General features: G+C 51.9%; 2 protein-coding genes across 2 annotated transcripts in view; both read right to left on the bottom strand.

Annotated features, from left to right (window-relative positions):
• GATAD2A (GATA zinc finger domain containing 2A) overlaps window positions 1–438 on the bottom strand; it is a 43,651-nt gene extending 43,213 nt beyond the window's left edge. Inside the window, exon 1 of the mRNA XM_068996841.1 lies at window positions 379–438. The gene's annotated coding sequence lies outside the window, so the exon portion shown is untranslated. The remainder of the gene's footprint in view (window positions 1–378) is intronic.
• A 2,485-nt stretch (window positions 439–2,923) lies between these two features.
• MAU2 (MAU2 sister chromatid cohesion factor) lies at window positions 2,924–22,446 on the bottom strand. Its single transcript, XM_068996822.1, has 19 exons — window positions 21,830–22,446; window positions 21,501–21,518; window positions 21,165–21,230; window positions 20,169–20,264; window positions 19,594–19,688; window positions 19,121–19,148; window positions 18,551–18,706; window positions 17,952–18,098; window positions 16,322–16,412; window positions 15,967–16,070; window positions 15,013–15,090; window positions 14,163–14,228; window positions 13,842–13,925; window positions 12,341–12,390; window positions 12,048–12,125; window positions 11,214–11,325; window positions 10,221–10,311; window positions 9,281–9,408; window positions 2,924–7,665 (listed from the first exon to the last, which is right to left on the bottom strand). Exons 1-19 carry the CDS (start codon window positions 22,247–22,249, stop codon window positions 7,591–7,593), a joined length of 1,983 nt encoding a protein of 660 aa, XP_068852923.1. The 5' UTR covers window positions 22,250–22,446; the 3' UTR covers window positions 2,924–7,590.
• Between the last annotated feature and the right edge of the window lie 51 nt (window positions 22,447–22,497).

Genomic DNA, 22,497 nt, shown 5'->3' with positions numbered 1-22,497 from the left:
TTTTTTTGGCTCTTTTTTTTTTTTTTATTATCTACCCCCCCCCCCCCACACACACACACCCGGCCGTACTTCCCCCCCCCCCCGTGAACCCCCCCCGCGCTTTCGCGGTCTCCCTCACCCCAAATCCCCGCGTCCCTCCAGGGGTCCCCCCTCACCATGGCCGGGTTCGCCCCCTCCTTTCTCCCCTCACGGCCGTGCCCCCCTCTCGCCCCACACAAACCCCGCACCCCACCCCCCCCCCCCCGCCCCCCCCAGTTCTCCCTCCCGGCCGCTCCCCCCGTTGCCCCGAGCGCCCCTCGGGGGAAGGGGGGCCGTGTGTGGGGGTTTCCCCTGTCCCCGTCCCCCGGGGGGGGCTCGTGGGGCGCGGGTGTCACTCACTGTCCGGAGCCCCCTCAGAGCCGCCTCCTCCTCCTCCTCAGCGGGGCCCGGCCCGGACTGGGGCCGTGGGGGGAGGGGAGGCGGCTCCCTCAGGTGGCCACTGACAGGAGGGGGGGGCGGGGGGGGGCTGCGCGCGCAGGGGACCCGCCCCCCCCACCCTCCCCTCTCCCCCCCTCCCCCTCCGCCCCCTCCCCTCTCCCCCCTTCCCTCCCCTGTGTCCCCCCTCCCCTCACGCCCCCCCCCCCCCCCCCCGCGGGACCCCCTCCGTTGCCAGGCAGATTTGGGACACCCTCGCGCCCGGCCACGCCCCCTGCCCAGGCCTGGGGCGCTGCGTTGGGTGGGTGTTTTTTTTAATCTTTAAACTAATGACTGACAGACGCGCTGGCCAATGGAAAGGGAGGTTGCCCGCCCAGCGGCCAATCGGCGCGGAGAGCCCACCGTAGCCTCGCCCCCCCGTAGTAGCAATGAGGGGGAAGAGGGCGTGGTTTGTTTTTTTTTGATTGACGTGTAGATTGGCCAATCAGCGCCACGACCCCGCGGTGCGCGCCTCGCCCCCGCTGCGAGGGAGGAAAGGGGCGTGGCTTGAACTTGATTGACGCGTGCGATGCCAAATGGGAACTAGCGGGCGCCCAGCGGCAGCCAATAGGAGCGCGGCCCGCGGGGAGAGGGCGGGGCGTGGGCGGTGCGGCGGGGCCGGGCCCGGCTCCTCCCGCCGGGTCCCCCCGGGGCCGGGCCGCGCGCGGCTCCTCCCGGGGCCGGCTGAGGTGATGCGCGGCCTGGGGAGGGGCCCGGCCGCCCGCCGCTCTTATCCGCCCGCGCAGGCCGCGCTGAGGCCGCAGATAGGGGGGGCCGGCGGGAGGAAGCGGGGGGGAGGCACCGGGGGCCTGGCGGAGCCGGTTCTGCGGGGCGGGGTTGCGGCCGGGCCGGGTGAGGGCCGGGACTCGCGGCAGAGCCAGACGGGGCCGGGGGGGGTCAGGGGGAAACTGCACCGGGAGCCGCAGGAGCGACCGGGACGAGGGGCAGGTCCCGGTCCCGGAGCAGGTCTAGCCGGTAGCGGGGCAGAGGCAGGTCCCGGACCCGCAGCTCCAGCCGGCACCGAGGGCCGGGGATGAGATCCCGGTGCCGAGACCGAGAGCAGCGGGACCCGGTACCACGGGCAGGTCCCGGTCCGGTAGCAGCTCCAAGCGATGCCGGGGACGGAGATGAGCTCCCGGTCCGGTCCGGTGCCGGTACCGGGGGCAGGGCCCGCACCCGCAGGAGCAGCCGGGAGCGGGGTAGGGACAGGTCCCGGTGCCGGGGGCAGGGATGAGGTTCCCGGTGACGGAGGCAGGGATGAGGTGCCGGTACCGGGGGCAGGGATGAGGTTCCCAGTGCCGGGGGCAGGGATGAGGTGCCGGTGCCGGTACCGGGGGCAGGGATGAGGTTCCCGGTGCCGGTACCGGTACCGGGGGCAGGGATGAGGCTCCCGGTGCCGGTGCCGGGGGCAGGGATGAGGTTCCCGGTACCGGTGCCGGGGGCAGGGATGAGGTGCTGGTCCCGGTGCCGGGGGCAGGGATGAGGTTCCCGGTGCCGGTACCGGGGGCAGGGATGAGGTTCCCGGTACCGGTACCGGGGGCGGGGATGAGGTTCCCGGTACCGGTACCGGGGGCAGGGATGAGGTTCCCGGTACCGGTACCGGGGGCAGGGATGAGGTCCCGGTGCCGGTACCGGGGGCAGGGATGAGGTGCCGGTCCCGGTACCGGGGGCAGGGATGAGGTCCCGGTGCCGGTACCGGGGGCAGGGATGAGGTTCCCGGTGCCGGTACCGGGGGCAGGGATGAGGCTCCCGGTGCCGGTACCGGGGGCAGGGATGAGGTTCCCGGTGCCGGTACCGGGGGCAGGGATGAGGTCCCGGTGCCGGTGCCGGGGGCAGGGATGAGGTCCCGGTGCCGGTACCGGGGGCAGGGATGAGGTCCCGGTGCCGGTGCCGGGGGCAGGGATGAGGTCCCGGTGCCGGTGCCGGGGGCAGGGATGAGGTCCCGGTGCCGGTACCGGGGGCAGGGATGAGGTCCCGGTGCCAGTGCCGGGGGCAGGGATGAGGCTCCCGGTGCCGGTACCGGGGACAGGGATGAGGTCCCGGTGCCGGGATGAGGTTCCCGGTGCCGGGATGAGGTTCCCGGTGCCGGACAGGTCCCCGCTCGTTCCCCCGGAGGCGGCCGCGGGTCGGTGACTCAGGGGCCGATCTGGGTCAGAGGTGCCCGGTCCGGTCCGGCCGCTCCCGCCGGGATCATTCCCGCAGGGATTTAACCCTTGGGATCGTTCCCGTCGGCATTTCCCCGCATGGATTTAACCCTTGGAATTCCAGGGATGAGCCGAACCCGCCTGGTCCGGCCTTGGAGCCAGGAACAAAGGAATGAATAAAAGGAATTTTCTTCCATAAACTCCCTGGATTCCCACAAAAAACGTTCTCATTCCAGCCCCGAGCGTGCTGGAAAGCTCGGGAATTCCTGATCCAGCGTTTTTGGGCACCTGGCAGTGAGAGAAAGAAAAATCCCGGGAGAAGGAAGTTGAAATAAAGTGCTGGGATTTTTTAATGCCGGCACAGATCTTCCCTCAGTTCTTTTCCAGTTTTTTTCTGGGACTGGATCTTCCCTCAGTTCTTTTCCATGGGAGTTTCCTGGGATCAGCTGTGCTTCCACTCAGGATAGCTGGGAGCTGATTCCCAGCGGGATAACGCTGATCATTCCCATCCTGAGCACTAATGGATCATCATTCCCATTTTCCCAGCACAGGGAAGGCACCAAATCCAGGGGTTTTTTTTCCAAGCAAAGAGCCAGAACCGGAATCCAGAGCTCCCAGTTCTCCTCCCTCCCTCTCCACGTGGATCCAGGCAGGGAAATCCCAACTTTTCCACTCCATAAAGATTCCCAGTTTCTGGAGAACGCCTCCTGTGAGTCCGGACAAGGGATGGAGGGAGGGGAGTGACACTGAGAAAACTGGGAAAAGGGGAATTTGGGAAGGAATTCCTGGCTGGGCCGGAATTCCCAGAGAAGCTGTGGCTGCCCCTGGATCCCTGCAATGTCCCAGGCCAGGCTGGGATCATGGAAAGGCTGGAATGGGATGATGCCGAAGCTCCTTCCATCCCAAACCATTCCAGGATTTCCTGCACGGGACAATTCCAGCTCCCTCTGGCTCAGGGAACGATCCCAAAAAGCTGCTGGCTCCAGCTCGGTATTCCCAACTTTCTGGTGATCCACGAAGGGCTGGGATCCTTGGGAAGAATCCTTGAATCCATAGGGAACATCCACAGGGAACACATCCCACGCTGCTTCCCTTGCTGTGCTCGATTCCCGAAAAATCCACGGAATTCCGCGTTTCTTCCATCACTTTTCCTCGTTTTGAGGCTTCCAACCAAGTGGGATCACCCGGGAAAAGTTGGGAAAAAGGAACTTCCAACGTTTTCCTTTTGCTTTAGCAGTGAAATCCAAGGGAAATCGGCTCTGGAGCGAAGCTGCACTGGGAATTCCGGTGCTTCCCACAGAAATTCCGGAGGGAATCCAGGAGGAGCAGCTGGGACAGCTCTGTTTTCCTCCAGGGAAGGATCTGCAGCTTCCATGGGGAATTCCCAGCAAAAAGGAAGCTCCCAGTTGGGATAAAATTCCCGTTTTTTGGAGCAGAACCTGCTGGGATGAAATTCCAGGGAGGAGCTCAGGTGGATTTGGGAATTCCGCAGTTCAGGTTTGGATTTTGTGGTTTTTTCCAGGTTTAATTTGGGAATTCATTCAGTTTTCTTGGAATTCTAAATGTAAGCTGCTGGAAAATTTGGGAATAAAAGGCACAAGGAGGAATTTTCCATGGAAGCAGATCCGGGATGATTAAACAGAGTCAAATCCATGGGAAAAAAAAAAAAACCACCCCCAATTCCAGGTGTTTGATGCATCCATAAAATCCTGAGTTATCCCAGATTTCCAGCAGCTCCCAAGGCAGCCATTCCAAGCGGGGAAATCCGGGACAAACTAACGGAATTCTGGTGTAGAAGAAGTAAAATTCCACTTTATTTAAAAATCCTTCTAATATAGAAAACCAGAGGGGGCCTCGGGATAATCCCGGATCCGGCTCATTCCAGGGATTCCTGGATTTACAGCAGGGCCCACAAACACCGGGAAAACGTCGGGAATGGTGTTGGGAACAGCAGGGAACGCTGCTGGGATAACAGGGAGAGGGCCCAGCCAGGATTCATCCCTGTTCTCCTGGATTTCCACCCAATTCCTGCTGGGAATGGTGGTGGAGAGGGCAGGAATTCCCTGAATTCCTTCCCGGATCAAATCAGGGAATTCCCTGCTCGTCCTCAGCTGAGCGTAGAGGAGAAAAATCGGGATTTTTCGGGGGGAAGGGGGGGGTTTGGAGGAATTTTTCTGGGAATCCTTTGGAATTCCCAGGTTCCCGGTGAGCCTGGGAGATTCCTGCTGTTGGGAATGGGATCCAAGAGGGAGAACAGCTGCAGGCTCTATACAGAAATGCCATTTGTACACTATCTACAACCAGGGATGGGGCGCTGGGAGGGAGAAATTCCGGCTAGGCCATGAAAAATCCTGGAAAAAAACCTGTACAATTCCCTAAATTCCAGCTTCAGGAGGAGGGTTCTTTCTGCTTTTCAGGATTTCGTGCTCGTTTCTCCAGAGAATTCCACGATTTTACAAGGAAAAACTCCAATTAAATCAACCCAGAGCAAGATTTGAGGGAGTTTTGGGGTTGTTGTTTTTTTTTTTTTTTTAAGCCAACTCCTGGATTTTTTTTTTTTTTTTCCTCCTGGTTCCTAAAAAAATAAAAAAATCCCAAGGAATTTCAGCTCCTCCTTTCCAGCTCTGCTCCAGAAAAAAATTAAGGAAAAGCTCCCAAAAAAAAAGAAAAAAAAAAAACCTATTAAATAATTTAATATACAAGTGGTAAAAAGCTCTGTACATTGCCCCTAATGTACACCCGGGATTGCAGGGAGACAATTCCAATTTCCAGCGGGAATTTGGGAATTCTGGCAGCGGGATCAAGCTCAGAGCTCCCAAGGTGAGAATTCCAGGGGGGGATTTTCCGGATGTTTCACGGCTTTTATGGATCTTGCTCCGATCTGAGCCAGATTGAAGGTGGAAAATTGGGAATTTTTGGGAATTCTGCTTCTTCCACGCCATCTCCAGGGGGTTGGGAAAGGGCTCCTGTCCCACAGGAACTGCTGGAGAATTCCCTGGAAAACTGCCTGGAGAATTCCCAAAGCTCAGCCCAACCGCAGCTCTCCAGAATTGGGATTTTTTTCCCAATTTTTTTCCTGGTTTTGCCCAAAATTTTCAGGATGTGGCTGCTCTGGAAGTGTCCAAATCCAGCTGGGAGCAGCCTGGGATAGTGGAAGTGTCCCTGCCCGTGGCATTGGGATGATCCTGAGGCCTTTCCAGCTCAAAATCTGGGAATCTGATCCCATAATTTCAAGCCAGAGCTGATTTGGGCCTGAAATCCTGGAATATTCCAGAGTTGGAAAGGACCCAACGGCCTCAGGTTGGATGGGAAGGGAAAGTTTGGATCTCCTGAGTGGGATTTGGGAATTTCAGCCTTTCCCAGCCCAGGAAAATTCCAAGGAAAAACATTCCAAGGTTTAAAATCGGAGTTGTTGCATCCCAGTGGCTCCCGGAGGGAATAAAAAATCTGGGAATCTGCTTCCCAACAAACCCAAAACCAGGGAAAACTCCCCCAATTGTCCATGGGGATCAACATTCCTGATCAAAATCCAGGCATCCCACAACTCCTGGGATGGTTCTGTCCCACTGGGATCCCAAATATCCCCCCAAAAAAAAAGGGATCCAGGGAAGCCAGGGGCCTCTGGAAGCTCCCATGGGAATTCCAGCCCTGGATTCAGGGCTCAGCCACAGCAGGAGGCTGGAAAATCCCTGGATTTGGGAATCTCTTTGGGATTTCTTCCCTGTTTCTTTGAGTTCCTTAATCCCAAGGAAAAATCCCAATCCTGAATAAAAACTCCCAATCCTCAATCCCAGAAAATTCCAGGGATATCCAGGTCCTTTGGAGTTTTGCAGGAGGAGTTTTGGGACCAGGATTTCCATGGAAAAGATCTGGAAAAATCCAATTTTTTGGGAATGGGCTAAAAAACCTCAAAGCCTGGAATGACTTCCAGAGGGAAAAAAATGAGGGATTTGGGTGAAAAAAATTCCCAGTGAGCTGCTCTGGGAGAAGGAAAACCAACTGGAATGAGGGGATTTTTAAGGGAATTTTAAGGCTCCTTCCAAATCCAGCTGGGATGAGATTCCCAAAAAGCTCTGGAAGTTCGAGGGGTTCGGTTTTCCTCTCTCCAAGAATTCCAGATTCCTTTTCCCTCCCCTTTTTCCAGAATTCTGGGGACCTTCCAACAGGGAAGAGCTTTATTCCAGCCCAGGCACTGCTGGAATCCTGGGGTTTCTGCTGGAATTCCAGCTCTTTCCTGGGATTCACCATTCCCAGATTTCTGGGAGAACTCATGGAAAATCCACCAAAAAAACTGGGCTAAACCAGGGAATTTAACCTGAAAAAACCTGGAAAAGGGAACTTTGTGGCAAGGGCAAGGCTGGAATTTCATCCCAAACCTCCAGATTAGGCTGGGTCTGGATTTAATCCCGGCTTTGGAAATCCTTAAGGCACGGCTGCCTTCAGGCTGTGAAAAATTTGGGATCAGCAAGAAAATTCCTGCTTTTTCCCAATCCCAAAGGCATGGAGAGAGCTGTGGTTGTGAGAGAGAGATCCCTGGGATATCCCGAAATTCCTCCTTCCCTCAGGGAATTCCGGAGCAGCCTCCAATCCATCATTTCCTGATCCCGTTATCCCCAAGGATTCGGCTGCAGGAACCACTCTGGAATTTTCCCGCCGGAATTCCGAGCTCTCCCCTCGTTTCCTGGGAGTTCTCAAGCACCGGGAATTCCCACTGGGATCAAACTTTGGGATTCAGGAGCCCCCACCTGGATATTCCCACCTGGAAAAGCAGCTCCAGAGGCTCTTCCCGCTCTGCCAGCCTGGAAAATTCCCACTTTTTCTGCCACCTCTTGGCTACCGGAGGGAATTCGCTGCCTTTTCATGGAAGGGAAGCTTTTCCATGGATTGTTTTGTTTTTTTCCCAGTTTTTGGTGCTTTTTGGGTTGGTTTTTTTTTTTTTTTTGGGGATGTTGTTCATGGATATCCTGGAATTTTCCTGGAATTTTCCTGGGATTCACAGGAGACTGGCCAGGCTGGTGGTGGGACCATTCTGGGCCTGGAATTGGACCGGGGGGGGTCCATCCGTCCACTGCAAGGGAAAAAGGGCGTCAAAATCCCGGGAAGAATTCCCTCAGGATCACAGAATTCCCAGGAAAACCCTCCCTGCCCCCAGGGAATGCCACATTCCAACCCCAAATCCCACTCAGATCCAGGTTTTTTGGGGGATTTTTTTTTTGGCGTTTCAACCTCAAGGCAACGGGATTATCCCAATTATCCCAATTCCTGCTGGATCCCGAAATCTGGGAAAAGCAGGATTTGCACGGAGCTGCACGTGCTCCTTCCATTCCTGATTTTCCTCTGCCCCAAATCCATGGAAATATTCCAGAAAGGAGGGAATTGTGGATGGTTATTCCTTCGTTTTCCCCCCTTCTCCAGGTTTTTCATCCCCCAGCCAAAAATTCCTGCATCAGGATGCATGGAGGCCATGGAATTCCCAAAATTTCTGCTCCCAAACCCTCAAAAATCCCAGGATCCCTCTGGAAGCAGAGCCAGCAACCAGCACTTCCCTACTGGCCTTTTTTTCCCTGCTTTTCTTCCCAAAAAATCTCCCCATTCCTGGCGTTTCCCATTCCCAGCTGGATGTTATTGATTGTGGATCCATTGGGAATTGAGATTTAGGGAGAAACAGGGAATAAAAAAACCTTGGGAATGTTGAATTCTCAGTGGAATTCAGACTTTTAGGGGTGTCCAGCACAGAATTCCCAGGAATTAAACCCGGGAATGGTGGAATTTTCTTCAAAAACAACAAAATCCAGTGGCCAAAAAGGAGAATAAATTCAATTTTGGGGGGGGGAAGAAAATCCCTGGAAAAGGCAAATCCCAAATCCAGCAACCTCAAAATGGTCAAAATGAATAAAAAGGTCGTTTTCCCAGTTGGAAAAGTGGGAATTTGGAGTAGATTTGGGGAATCCCCTGAAGGAATTGGCTTCAACCATCAGGGGATCCACTGGGAATTCAGATTTAGGGATAAATGGGAAAAGAAAAACCACTTGGGAATGTTGGAGTGGAAACTGCATTTTTAGGGGTGTCCAGCACAGAATTCCCAGGAAAAGGCTAAATCCTCAAAATAAATCTGGGAATGGTGGAATTGTCCTCCAAAATTACAAAACCAAGTGGCTAAAAAAGGGAATAAATTGAAGTTTTGGGTTCCAAGAAAACCCCTGGAAAAGGCAAATCCCAAATCCAGCAACCCCAAATTGAAAAAAAATGAATTAAAAGGTCGTTTTTCCGGTTGGAAAAGTGGGAATTTGGGAGTGGATTTGGGGAATTTGGAGTGGATTTGGGGAATCCCCTGAAGGGACCGGCTTCAACCATCAGGGGAATCAGGGAATCATCACCGGGAATTCAAATTTAGGGATCGATTGGGAAGAAAAACCCCACTGAACTCTGCACTTTTAGGGGTGGCCAGCACAGAATTCCCAGGAATTAAGCCTGGGAATGGTGGAATTCTCCTCAAAACCAAAAAAATCCAGCGGTGACAAAAATAATCTCAAGAATCAATTCAACCTTTGGTGGGGGGAGGGGAAAAATCCCCTTTGAGAAGGAAACCCCAAATCCAGCAGCCCGAAATTGAAAACTTGAAGGAAAGGATGGTTTTTTTCCCAGTTGGAAAAGTGGGAATTTTGGGAATTGTGGGCCCTCACCGTGATCAGGTTGTGCTCGGGGAGGCTGCAGGCCTCGATGTGGTCCTGGAGCAGCTGCTGGGAGAAGTTCTGGTGCATCTGGGCGGCCTCGTGGGCATCCATGGCATTGCCACACGCCTTGTTCAGGTCTGGGAAAGCCGGAAAAACACCGGGATTCGTCCCTGGAGCCTCCTGCAGCCCAGCCTGGGGCACTTCCAGGGATCCAGGGGCAGCCAGAGTTTTGCTGGGAATCCTCCCAAGCAGGAATTCCTTGCCAATGTCCCACCCAGATTCCCCCTTTCCAGCAGGAAGTCATTCCCTGTGTCCTGGAATTCCAGCCCTCATCCCAAATCCCTCTCCAGCTCTCCTGGAGCCCCTTTAGGCTCTGGAAGGGGCTTGGAGCTCTCCCTGGAGCTGCTCTGGGAATTCCATCCCATTCCTTCCCCACCCTCCCAGCCAGGAATTCCTTCCCAATATCCCACCCAAATCTCCCCTCTCCCAGTCTGAACCCATTCCCTATGTCCTGGAATTCCAGCCCTCATCCCAAATCCCTCTCCAGCTCTCCTGGAGCCCCTTCAGGCTCTGGAAGCAGCTCCAAGCTCTCCCTGGATCCTTCTCCCACCTTTCCAGGGATCCAGGAGCAGCCACGGCTTCTCTGGGAATTCCATCTCATTCCCTCCCCACCCTCCCAGGCAGGAATTCCTTCCCAATCTCCCCTTTCCCAGTTCCAGCCCATTCCCTGTATCCTGGAATTCCAGCCCTCATCCCAAATCCCCCTCCAGCTCTCCTGGAGCCCCCTTCCCCCTCTGGAAGCAGCTCCAAGCTCTCCCTGGAGCTGCCCATTCCCATCTCTCCCAGCCCAGCCCCAGCGCTGGGATCAGCTCCGTGTTTTCCCCTGGCATTCCCACCCTCCCAGAGGCTCTTCCCAGTTTTTCCAGGATGATCCCTGTTCCCAAATTACCCCGGAGCAGGGCTGAGGACCAGAGCTGCACGGACATGTCCGGGATCTTGCTGGCCAGCTGCATGGCCGGCACCACCATGTTGTTGCTTTCCTAGGAAAAATTGGGAAAGGAAAGGGAAAAATTGGGATATCTGGGAATTTTTTGCACCTTGGAAGTAGAAATGTACTCAAAAAGATGGAAAATTTTGGAGGGAAAATTGGATTTTTGCTGCTCAAGTCCTTAGGGTTGGAGGGGAATACGATTCCCAAGATTCCTTGGATTGAAGGGAGCGAGTTCCCAAAATTCCCAAGGAATCCTTGGTGTGGAAGGGAATTAAAATCCCAGGATTCTCAGGGATTTCCTAGGATAGAAAGGAGTAAGATTCCCAAGATTACCAAGGATTCCCTGGGATTGTAGGGAAAAGGATTCCCAAGGATTCCAGGGAACAAGATGCCCAAGGATTCCTTAAGATTCCAGGGAATAAGATCCTGAGATTCCTAAGGATTCCCTGGGGTTGTAGGGAATGAGATTCCCAAGGATTCCTTGGGAATGAAAGGGAATAAATGGAAGGGCTGGGTGGGACATCCCAAAGCTCCATTCCAAGAATTCTGGACTGGGAAAAATCCCATCTTTCTGGTCTGCCCATGGGAATTCCCAGGGAATTGGGCCACCACTGGAATCGTGCCACAATTCCACCCAATCCAATCCCCTTAGTGCCGAGATTTTCCCCTTTTCCAGCTCTATTTTTTCCAGGAATTACAGCCTGGACCCTTCCAGAACAGTTCCCCAAATCCCCCCATTCCCAAAATTCCATGAAAACACAAATCCCAGGATGATCCAGAGGGAGCAAAATCCCAACTCCTCGTTGGAGGGCGCTGAAAACGCTTGAAAAATCCCATTATTCCCACCCATATCCCGATTTTCTTGGGGATTTGGGGGGGGATTTGAGGGGGGATTTTTCGGGAGAAGGTGAATCCCAGGATTGCAGGGCTGAGGAGGGATTTGGGAATTACCCTGTGGTTTCCCAGGACGTAGAAGATGTGGCCCAGGAGCACGAGGGAGCAGGCGGTCAGGCGGTTCAGGTCCTCGGCGTTCGACATCTTCAGCGTCTCCCGCAAAAATCGCCTGGAAAAAACGGGAAAAGTTGGGAAAAATCGGGATGTGACACCTCCCTCCAGCTGGGAGAATCCCTAAATATCCAGGATTAAGTCCTGGATTCGTTAAATGAGCTGGAGGGGCCTTGAGGAAAGGGAATTCCTGAGTTTTATCTGGGAATGGGGCCAGAGCTGCCACCTTTGGGAAGGTGCAGATCCTTGGGATGGAAGGGAATGAGAGTCCCAGGATTCCCAAGGATTCCTTGGGATGGAAGGGAATAAATCCCAAAATTCCCAAGGATTCCCTGGGATGGAAGGGAATAAAATGCCCGAGATCCCCAAGGATTCCTTGGGATTACAGGGAATAAAACGTCAAAATTCCCAAGGATTACAGAGAATAAGATCCCAAGGAATCCTTGGGATTGCAGGGAATAACATTCCCAAGATTCCCAAGGATTCCTTGATTTTGAAAGGAATCAATCCCAAGAACTCCTTGGGATTGCAGGGACTAAGACCTCAAGATTCCCAAGGATTCCAGGGAATAAAATCCCAAGTTTCCCAAAGAATTCCCAAGGAAAGAGCCCAACCCCCCCCCCCAACCCACTTCCCTGCTCTTCCCCCCTGGCTAATCCAGGATAAATCCCCAGGGATTGGATGGAAAACGAAGCCTTGGGATTCCCACTGTGATCCCAAAAAAGCTGGATTTAGCTCTTCCCTGCACTTTTCCTGCTTTTCCAAGGGATTTGGACTCACTTGGCCTCGTTGTATCTTCCCTGGAAAAAGGAGAAGAGCCCTCGGATGTAAAAAGCTGCAGCCCGGAGACAATGGGAACTATGGAAAAAAAAAACCATGGATACCTCAGCATCTCACCCAGATTCCCAGGAATTCCACCCCAAAATCCAACTTCCAAGCAAAATATTCCATTTAAGCCACATCCCGAGCTTTTCCCTTGGAATTAAGATGGATTTTCCCCCTTATTTGTTGAAAAAGCTGCTCCAAATCCCTCATTCCCATCCCGGAATGTTGGGATTTGTTGGAATTCTCACCTCACTGGGAAGTTGTGGTCGGGATTTATCCTTTCCAATAAACTGTAGAGCTGGAAAATGGGAGAGGAAAAGGGAATTGTCAGCGTTTCCCACATGGAGAAATCAATTTTCCAAGGAAAAATCAACCCCCAAATGGTGAAATTCCACCCCAAACCACCCCCAATTTATCCCAATATTGGGAATTTGAGGCTCGTTTTGATTCCAAAAATCAAATTTTATCCAAACTATCCTCCAATTCCACAGGATTTGCTGGATAATAATTGTATTCCCACAGAAAACTTGGAGCTGGTGGAACTGATAATGAATTTTATATCAGACTTGATTAATTAAAACCAGAATTTAATTAAGGAATTGACAAATTTTAAGGATTTTTTTGCTTCCCAAGGTTTTTCCCCAAATCCTGTGCAGAGGGAGCAAAATTCCTGTGGAGAATCTTCCCAAGGCAAATCCCTGAGGGCTCTGAGAGGGTGAAAATAGGGAATTTTGGGAAGAAACAGCAAGGCTCAGGAGCAGCTCCCTATTTCTGGGTATTTCTGTGATTCCCTGAAACTCCTGGAAATGGAAAATGATGGAAAATGATGAGAAACAGATGGAAAATTATGGAAATTATGGAACATGAAGCCAAGGGGTTGAATGAGAGATGATGGAGTTAAACCCCCATTCCTGTGGGAAGAATTGTGGGAATAATCGAGAATATTTGGAGTTTTCCAGCTGATTCCTCAGGAATTCCCACTCCTCTGATGGAGGAGCTGCTGCCAGCAAGGCCCTGATGGCAAAAATGCCCAGAAAAAGCCAAATCCCAGCAATTTTCTCCACAGAAAAGTGGGATTTGAGAGAGAGAGTGGGAAGAACTGTAGGAATAATCGAGAATATTTGGAATTTTCCAGCTGATTCCTCAGGAATTCCCACTCCTCTGATGGAGGAGCTGCTGCCAGGCACGGCCCTGATGGCAAAAATACCCAGGAAAAGCCAAATCCCAGGAATTTTCTCCACAGAAAAGTGGGATTTGAGAGAGAGAGTGGGAAGAATTGTGGGAATAATCCAGAAAATTCGGCTCCAGAACATTCTTTTTGGAGTTTTCCAGCTGAATCCTCCCAGATTCCCACTCCTAATTAAGGAGCTGCTGCCAGGCAAGGCCCTGATGGCAAAAATGCCCAGAAAAAAACAAATCCCAGGAATTTTCCCCACAGAAAAGCGGGATTTCCCACTCCCCTGATGGAGGAGCTGCTGCCAGCAAGGCCCTGATGGCAAAAATGCCCAGAAAAAGCCAAATCCCAGCAATTTTCTCCACAGAAAAGTGGGATTTGAGAAAGAGCGTGGAAAGAATTGTAGGAATAATCGAGACTATTTGGAATTTTCCAGCTGATTCCTCAGGAATTCCCACTCCCCTGATGGAGGAGCTGCTGCCAGGCAAGGCCCTGATGGCAAAAATGCCCAGAAAAAGCCAAATCCCAGCAATTTTCTCCAGAGAAAAGTGGGATTTGGGGAGATCCCAGCTCACCTCCTGGTGCCGATTCCCTTCCCGGATGTAGACGCTGGCCAGGTTGGTGACAATAAATGCCCACAGCTCCTGGTGGGTTGTGAGCTGGAAAGGAGAAAATTCCCAAATATTTCAGTCTTTCCCTCAGGATTTGCTCATCTCCCAAAAAAATCCTGGCTAAAAACTCATTTATTGATATTTTAATGTTATAAATCCCCGCAAATTCAAGGAAAGTCATGAATAAACAATAGAATTAAGGAAGTTTTCCCATCCAAATTCACATTTCCATCCCCAAGGCCCATTCCCATGTTTCCAGAGGAAAATTTGGGAATAAAATCTCACTCTCAGTGCCGTAGTGAATTGTGCTTCTGCATTGTCCATACAGTTAACAGAGATGCAGTAGAGGCCCTGGAAAAGAAAGGATATTTTTGGGAATGCAGCCCAAAACATCCCTAAATCCACAGAAATATTGGGATAACAGCAGGGAAAAGGGACCAACGAGTCTTGGCTGTGGGGAAAGATCCGGAATTTCTACAAAACGTCCTTTAAATTAAATTATTCATGGAAAAAGCTTCATTTAACTAAAAAGCGTTTCTTAAAATCATGGAAAACCCAATATTCCCTAAATAAACTCTTCCCTTTCCACAGTTCCCACAGAAAACCATCTCCAGTGGGCACGGTTGAAATCCCTGGATTTTCCTTTTTCCAGCTGATTCCTCCCAAATTCCCACTCCCCTCACGAAGGAGCTGCCGCCAGCCAAGGCCCTGCTGGCAGAAATGCCCAGGAAAAGCCAAATCCCAGGAATTTCCTCCACAGAAAAGTGGGATTTTCTCTCCAGGAAAGTGGGATTTGAGGGGGGGGGAGGGGTGGAAATCAGGAATTTTGGGCAATTTTGGGAATAAACAGCGACACTCAGGAACAGGTCCCTATTCCTGGGGCCAGGGCTGGGGTTATTCCAGGGATTCCTCATCCTTGGAAGTGTCCAAGGTTGGAGCACCCTGGGATAGTGGGAAGTGTCCCTTCCCACCCAAACCATCCCGGAATTCTTTTTCCAAAGGGTATTTTAAGCTGGGAATGAGCCTCCACAGCAGTGGATGATGCAGATCCTGTTATTCCCAGGGAATCTCCCCTCAGGAATTCCTGGTGGGACGTGGAATTCCCAGGATCCCAGGGCTCATCCCAAAAACTCACCAGGAGCGTGTGCAGCTGGGCAGCGTGGTTGGAAAAGAGCCTGGGAGACTGCTGGCACAGCTGGCAGACCTGGGAAATCTGGGAAAGGACAAAATTCCCACTTTTAGACACGTTTTCCATCATTTTATGCTCCAAATCCCACTCCTCGCACCCCTCATGGATACGGGGATTGGCTCCAGGATCCCAAATCCTGGATAAAAGGGGAGGCTGGATGTGCTCCCAGCACAGGAAAAGGGATTTCCACACATTCCTCCCACATTCCAGCTGGTTTGGAATGGTTTCCTCCACCCTCTGGAATTCACAGCTGCAGATCCCTCCTGAAATGCTCCAGATTTTCCAGGAAAACTGGGATAAAAGCTTCCAAACTCTGGGATTGGGATGAGTCTCAGGAGACAGAAGCAGGAGGCTGAATCCCTCCCCATTCCCAGTATTCCCAGTACTCCCAGTAAAGCTGACAGCTGGGATTGGATGATCCAGTCCATCCGTTGGATGGATTCCCAGGATTTAAAAATTATTGGAAAAATGGGAAAAAAGTTCAGTTCCTCTGGAACAACAGAAATCAACCATGAAAAAGGAGGAAAAGCAGGAATGTTAAAAACTGGGGAACACCTGGACAAGGCAGGAACTTTAAGAGGAAGGAGCCACTCTGGAATGGGTGGAATGGGAAAAACCACCGGAATCAGCCTGGAATTCCCACCAGGAAAGCATCAATCCAATCCATTATTGATCATTCCATGATCCCAAAGGGTCCTTAAACAAATATTTTAGAGGACAATCCCACATTTCCCAAGTCCTGAGCACCACCAAGCCTGGCTGTATCCACAAATAATTCCACAGGAATTCCCCACCTGAGCCAACAACTGCAATTCCCACGTTTTAAAAACCATTTTTGCACAACATTCCCATTTTTTGGGAGCCATTCCCAGCCAGGGAATGCTGGAATTCCCATTTTACCTCCTGCAGGGCCGTAGCTTTGTGTCCCGTGACCAGCCTGCACATGATGATGTGTTCCAACAAAATCACTTGGAATGAGGACAGGATGGGGCTGCAGTCCAGCACTGGGAAAGGAGCAGCAGGAATTCCATGAGTAGGATTTAAGGAATGTTTCAAATCCCATCAAAAAAAACACCCCCCAAAAGTTGATTTTTGTACTCAAGAGCCACCACCCGGCCTTCAAATCACGTTTTTAATCTTGGTTTTAGCCTTAAGCCATCCCAGCAGCTCAACAAGGCCGCAAGATTGGTTTAAATGAGGAATAAATTATGGAATTTTCCTGGATTCCAGCTGAATTCCAACCCCTTTTCCTTACTTTTGAGCTTCTCCAGCTGCATGAGGGCTTTGTCCGTGTATTTCTGAGCCTTCTCCAGGTATCCTGCCTGCATGGAATGCATCACTGTCACCTGCAGGGAAGCACAGCAAGGATTATCCACCTTGGCAATTTCCCTGGGATGGAATTCCCAGAGGGGCTGGGGCTGCCTCATCCCAGGAAGATTTGGAGCAACGCGGGAGAGTGGGAGGTGTGATTGAGGGGGTGGGAATGGATGATTTTTAAGCTCCTTCCCACCCAAACCATTTCATGATTCCCAAAATGTATCTGTGCACAGAGGGAAGGGCTGGGAGTTCACAGAATTCCTCAAATCCGAGATTTTTAATGTCATTTAGGATTGGAATCATCTACAAGCAATGGAACAAAAATCTTCAGCAATTCCAAGTCCAGCTCTCATCACGTTGAAAAAATCAAGCCAGACTGGTTTTTGCTTTGTACAAATAACTCCATTTTCATTTGAGGCCGGTGTTAATTAATACATGAATTAATTAATCATTAATTAATTCGCATTTCCAGCCTGGAATCTCCTCATACCCTGAGCAGCTCCCTCAGCATCACCCCACGGACACCAGGGTAGAAGCAGCACCAAGCAGGTAACAAAATCAAGCCAAAGTGGCTCTGTTTTGTACAAATAACTTCATTTCCAGTTCAATCAGGTGTTAATTAATAAATTAATTAATTAATCATTATTTAATTCCCATTTCCAGCCTGGAATCTCCTCATACCCTGAGCAGCTCCCTCAGCATCACCCCACGGACGCCAGGGCAGAAGCAGCACCAAGCAGATAATAAAGTTAAGCCAAAGTGGCTCTGCTTTGTACAAGTAACTCCATTTTCATTTGAGTCAGGTATTAATTAATAAAATAATTAATTGTTAATTAAGTAATTCAAATTTCCAAGCTGGAATCTCCTCATACCCTGAGCAGTCCCCTCAGCATCACCCCACGGACACCGGGGCAGAAACAGCACCAGGCAGGTAACAAAATTAAGCCAAAGTGGCTCTGCTTTATACAAATAACTCCATTTTCTTTTGAGCTGGGTGTTAATTAATAAATACATTGATTATTAATTAATTAATTCCAGTTTCCAGGCCGGAATCTCCTCACACACACTGAGCAGCATCACCCCATGGACACTGAGGTGGAACCAGCACCAAGCAGCTGATAAAATTAAGCCAAAGTGGCTCTGCTTTGTACAAATGCCTACATTTCCCTTTGAATCAGATATTAATTAATCAAATAATTAACTATTTATTAATTAACTCCCATTTCCAAGCTGGAATCTCCTCACACACCAAGCAGCCCCCTCAGCATCACCCCATGGACACTGGGGCAGAAGCAGGTAACAAAATTAAGCCAAAGTGGCTCTGCTTTGTACAAATGCCTACATTTCCCTTTGAATCAGGTATTAATTAATCAATTAATCAATTATTAATCCATTAATTCCCATTTCCAAGCTGGAATCTCCTCACACACCCAGCAGCCCCCTCAGCATCACCCCATGGACACTGAGACAGAAACAGCACCAAGCAGCTGGGCGGGACTGTGAGATCCAGCTCAGATCATTAATTAATCCTCATTAATTAGCAATTAGCGCTAATTAGCGGCTCTCACCAGGTAGACCAGCACACACATGTGCTCCTTGGGCAGCCAGTGGAAGAGGTCAGCGGGGTTGCTGGGCAGGATCTCGTCGTCGTGCAGGGTGGAGATGGTTTGGATGCACTGCTGCAGCTGCTTCAGGCACGGCTTCACACTCTTCACCTGGGCAAAGGGACAATTCCCAGTGGGAATTCCTGACATTCCTGCTGCTTCCCAGCTTTTGGAGTGGGGAAACTTCCCAGAGGATCCATAACTCCCACGTTCAGGGGGTTGGTTCAGAATTTGGGGTTGATTTAAGATTGACGACACTCAGCGCTTCGTGGTGGTAAACAGGACCAAGGGATGCTCAAAATATTCCCAAAATTCCCAAAAAATTCCTGTTATCTCCTCCAACACACCATGGAAGCAACAGAGGCCAGCATGGATATAAAAATATCACGGAAAACCTGCCCAAATTAGTGTCATTCCCTCACTCTTTCTTTCATTTCCAATCAAAATCAACAGCAATTCCCTTCCATTATAAAAAAAAAAAAAAAAATCCCCAAAATCCCCTCAGAGCTGACTCTTTAGGAAGTATTCCTCTCCCAAATTCCCAGCTGGAATGTGCCACGTACCTGGCCAGCATCCAGGTAATGTGTGACCTGCAGGACCAGGAAGAAGACCCTGAGGGATTCCTTCTGGATGGGATTTCCCTGCCAGTTCTCCACGATCTGCCCGCACAGCGTCAGCAGCGGGTGAACCTCCTGCAGCTTCCTCTCCATCAGCAGCAGCTGCAATTCCCAAGGAAAACTCGTTATTTTCGGGATCAACACTCAGGGAATGGCAGTTTCCCATGGAATTGTGGCTGCCTGATCCCTGGAATTCCCCAAGGCCAGGTTGGAGCAGCCTGGCATAGTGGAAGGTGTCCCTGGTTGTTCCAACCCAAACCATTCCAGGATTCTCTAATTCCAGGGAATTAGGATTGGAATATTCACCTGATTCCCACAGCCCTCTCACCCCACCACCCCTTCCATCCCTCATTACAAAAAATCCAGGGAAAAATCACAATGATCCTTTTTTCCTTCCAGAAAAACTCAGGAAAAAAGGTCAAACTTATCCACAAAAATCCTGCTTATCCCAAAAATATCCCCTGGAATTTGGCATTAAACAGGGAATCATTTATTTTAAAATTACTTCCAACTCACCATCCCCTTGCTGAGCAGAAAGAGGGCTCTGGAATGAAATAAAATAACGTTAAATTCCCCCCAAAAAATTACTCAATCCACAAAAAAAAAAAAAAAAGGAAAAAGAAATTGCCTTTTTCCACCTTCAAAAGCAGGGGGAAAAAAAAGGGTTAAGGGATCTGAGAGAGAAATTCCTGGGGAACTCAAGGAGGAAATCCCAGGGAACTCAGGAAGAAAATCCCAAGGAACTCCAGGTGGGAATGCCAGGGAAATCGGGGGAGAAAACCCAGGAATTCAGGTAGGAAATCCCAAGGAATTCGGGCAGGAAATCCAGGAGAAAACCCCAGGGGACTCAAGGAATAAATCCTAGGCAATTCAGGCAGGGAATCAGGGAGAAAATCAGGGAGGAAATCCCAGGGGACTCGGGGAGGAAATGCCAGGGAATTTGGGCAGGAAATGGCAGGAATGGCGGGAGAAATCCCGGGAATTCTCACCTGGTGTACTCAGAGCCCACCACCCGGGCGTACTCTGCCCCCACTCCCAGCAGGTCACAGGCCGACACCAAATCCTTCTCCAGGGTGTGGAGTTGCTGAAATGGGGGGAAACAAACAAAAAAAACAAAATCCATAAAACCTCAGGATTGGCTTTGTGAATCCCAAGAAAAGGCTGTTATCCCATCCCTGGATTTATAAATTCCTGCTCCTTGCAGGAATTATCTGCTTTTAGATCCGTTTTCCAAAGAAATCTGTGGTGTTTCCAAGGATTTGTCTGAGCCCAGAGAGTTGGTTTTTTCCCTTAAAATTCATGAGGAATGGGTTAAAACTGGAGGCAGATCCTCCAATTCCATCCTTGGAATTCCATGTCCCCTAACTCCTACAGGGTGATCCCGTCTGATTCCTGGCTCCAATCCCAACACCAATTCCCAGCCCGGAATTGCCTTTTCCCTCTCCATTAACAGGGATTTTTTTAGGGAATAAGGGAGTGAAATGCATCCACGCCGTTTTGAATGGGAATACAGGGTTTTTCCAGGCTTTTTTTTCCCCAAGGAATTGCTGCCCCAATGACTCACAGCCAGCTGGAAGAGCAGCCTGCAGTGCCAGTAAGGAGTTTGCTGGGAGATCTGGATGGCTTTGCGCAGCAGGGGCTTGGCCGTATCCACGGAATTCTGCAACACAAACACCCCCCAGTCAACACAAATCCCGGGATTCCTGGGATTCTAGGATCAGCCAGCCTTTAAACTCCTTGGATAATCCCACTGATCCCTCTGGGGAGGCTTGGGAATGAGGGATCAAGGCGTGGGAAGCAATAAAAATAAGAGGGGAAAAGTTTGGTGGGGCTGCTCCATCCCTGGAATGTCCAAGGTCGGGTTGGATGGGACTTGGAGAAACCTGGGATAGTGGGAAGTGTGGGACTGGATGGGACTGAACCATTCTGGGATTTGGTGATTCGAAGCAAAATCCTGCCCAGGAAATGGCTGTGGAGGAAATCAGCACAACTTCCCAAGGACAGGAACGAGGACAAAACGTGGGATAATCCAACTGGGGATTTCCATGGAAAGAAAGACTTTGGACAAGGGATGGAGACAGGGAATTGTTTCCCCACTTTCCACTTCGATGGGATTTTGAGATGGAATTCCTCCCTGTGAGGGTGGGGAGGGGCTGGGATGGAATTCCCAAAGAAGCTGTGGCTGCCCCATCCCTGGAAGTGTCCAGATTGGAGCAACCTGGGATGATGGAAGGTGTCCTTCCCATTGGAAGGGATGATCCTTCAAGTCCCTTCCAACCCAAATCACTCCAGGATTCCAAAACCCTGAGGAAAACCTTGGATTTTGCTCCCTTCCTCCCCCAAAATCAGCATTTGTTTAATGAGGACTAAAGAAATCCTTTGGCCAAGCAAAATTCCTTTTGCAGTGGGAAACCCTCGTTGCAATTCCAGCAAAAACTTCCACAGTAAGACAGGAAAAAAAGCCTCTCATCCCAGAAACCAGACTCCTAACAGGAATATCCCGTTCCAAACCCAAACTAAAGGAGCACAGAGGGGTTTTTGGAGGGTTTCTCTCACTCACCTCCTGGCAGTACAGCTCCGACAGCAAACTGGCCGCCTCAAACTTCACATCTTCAAACTGGGGGATCTGGCACCAGAGTTAAGGGAATAACAAATTCCAGCTGGGAAACAGCAGCAGCCTGACCTCCAAAAACCTCCCAACCCTCAGGAAAATTGGGACGAGATGGGATTTAAGGTCCCTTCCAACCCAAATCACTCTGTGGTTCCATGAAAGCAGTGATGGAGCAGATAAAAACACCCAACAAATGCCCACCCCCAGGCCCTTTAAGGTGCTTTGGGAGTTTCCAGAGAGTTGTTTCCAGCTCAGAGCCCTTCCTGGATCCCGGGAAAAGGATACCTGCTGGGATATCAGCCACTGCAAGAGAACACAGCGGGTTAGGCTGAGACTAAAACCCATCAGAACCCCCCATTATCCTCCCGCTCTGTGCCAGGACCCTCCTACTGTCCCCTTTCCCTGCTCCTCACCTTTTCTAGCTGCCAGGACCCCCTCGGCCGCCCCCTCCCCTACTCGTTACCTTCTCCAGCTACCCAGATTCCCATCCCCACCACCCCCAATCCTTTATCCACGCTCTAGAACCCCCCGCTTCCCCCTTCCCAAGCCCCCCGTCTCCCCCAGCCCTGCCCACCACCTCCCTGACCCCATTCCAGCCCCCCTGCCCCGCTCACCGCCTTCTCCAGGTGCCCGCGGGCCTGGTCGCCGTTGCGGGTGTGGTGGTAGAGGACGGAGCCGAGCTGGAGGTGCGTGCGGGCCTCCATGCGGGCCGGGGGCTTGCGGGGCAGCACGGCCTGCAGGCAGTGCACGCACAGCCGCACCTTGGGCGGGCTGGACGTGCGGAAATGCTCGGCCAGGCCCAGCAGCGCCAGGTACCACGACTCGCCCGCGGCCGCGCCGCCGCCCGACCCCGACCCCGGCGCGGGCCCGGCTGCGCCGCCGCCGCCTCCGGCACCTCCGCCGCCGCCTCCGGCACCACCCGCGGCTCCCGCCGCCTCCCCGGAGCCGCTCCCGCCGCCTCCCGCCGGCTGCGGCGGCTGCTGAGGCGGCGGCGGCTGCTGAGGGGCCGCCGCGCCCGCCGCCACCGCCGCCATCTTGGGGCCGCCGACAACACGGGCGGAGGGCGAGGGGCACGGCGGGAGTTGGAGTCCGACCGCCTCTTGCGCGGAGGGGAGACGGGAGTTGTAGTCCGGCCTTTCGCACCGATTGGATGCGGTGCGAACCGGGGAACGACCGTAGCGGCGGAGCCGCCTGCGCGGGGCGGTTCGGTGGCGACGCGAGCGGGGCTCGGTGCGACGGGAAGCTAGGCCCCCTCGAGGGACTACATCTCCCAAGGCCCTTT

This window comes from Aphelocoma coerulescens, chromosome 28 (assembly GCF_041296385.1).
Source record: "Aphelocoma coerulescens isolate FSJ_1873_10779 chromosome 28, UR_Acoe_1.0, whole genome shotgun sequence".
Lineage (NCBI taxonomy): Eukaryota > Metazoa > Chordata > Aves > Passeriformes > Corvidae > Aphelocoma > Aphelocoma coerulescens.
The sequence above is the reverse complement of the archived record's forward strand: the minus strand, read 5'-3'. Positions and strand labels throughout refer to the sequence as shown.

What these genes read in the sequence shown, in the direction of transcription:
- MAU2 (XM_068996822.1), bottom strand. Translation starts at nt 22,249, where the DNA reads ATGGCGGCGGTGGCGGCGGGCGCGGCGGCCCCTCAGCAGCCGCCGCCG. An exon ending in ATTACCTGGATGCTGGCCAG is followed by an intron (nt 18,099 to 18,550) that starts GTACGTGGCACA and finishes CCCTTTGCCCAG; the next exon opens with GTGAAGAGTGTGAAGCCGTG. An exon ending in TGTGTGTGCTGGTCTACCTG is followed by an intron (nt 16,413 to 17,951) that starts GTGAGAGCCGCT and finishes GCTTCCCTGCAG; the next exon opens with GTGACAGTGATGCATTCCAT.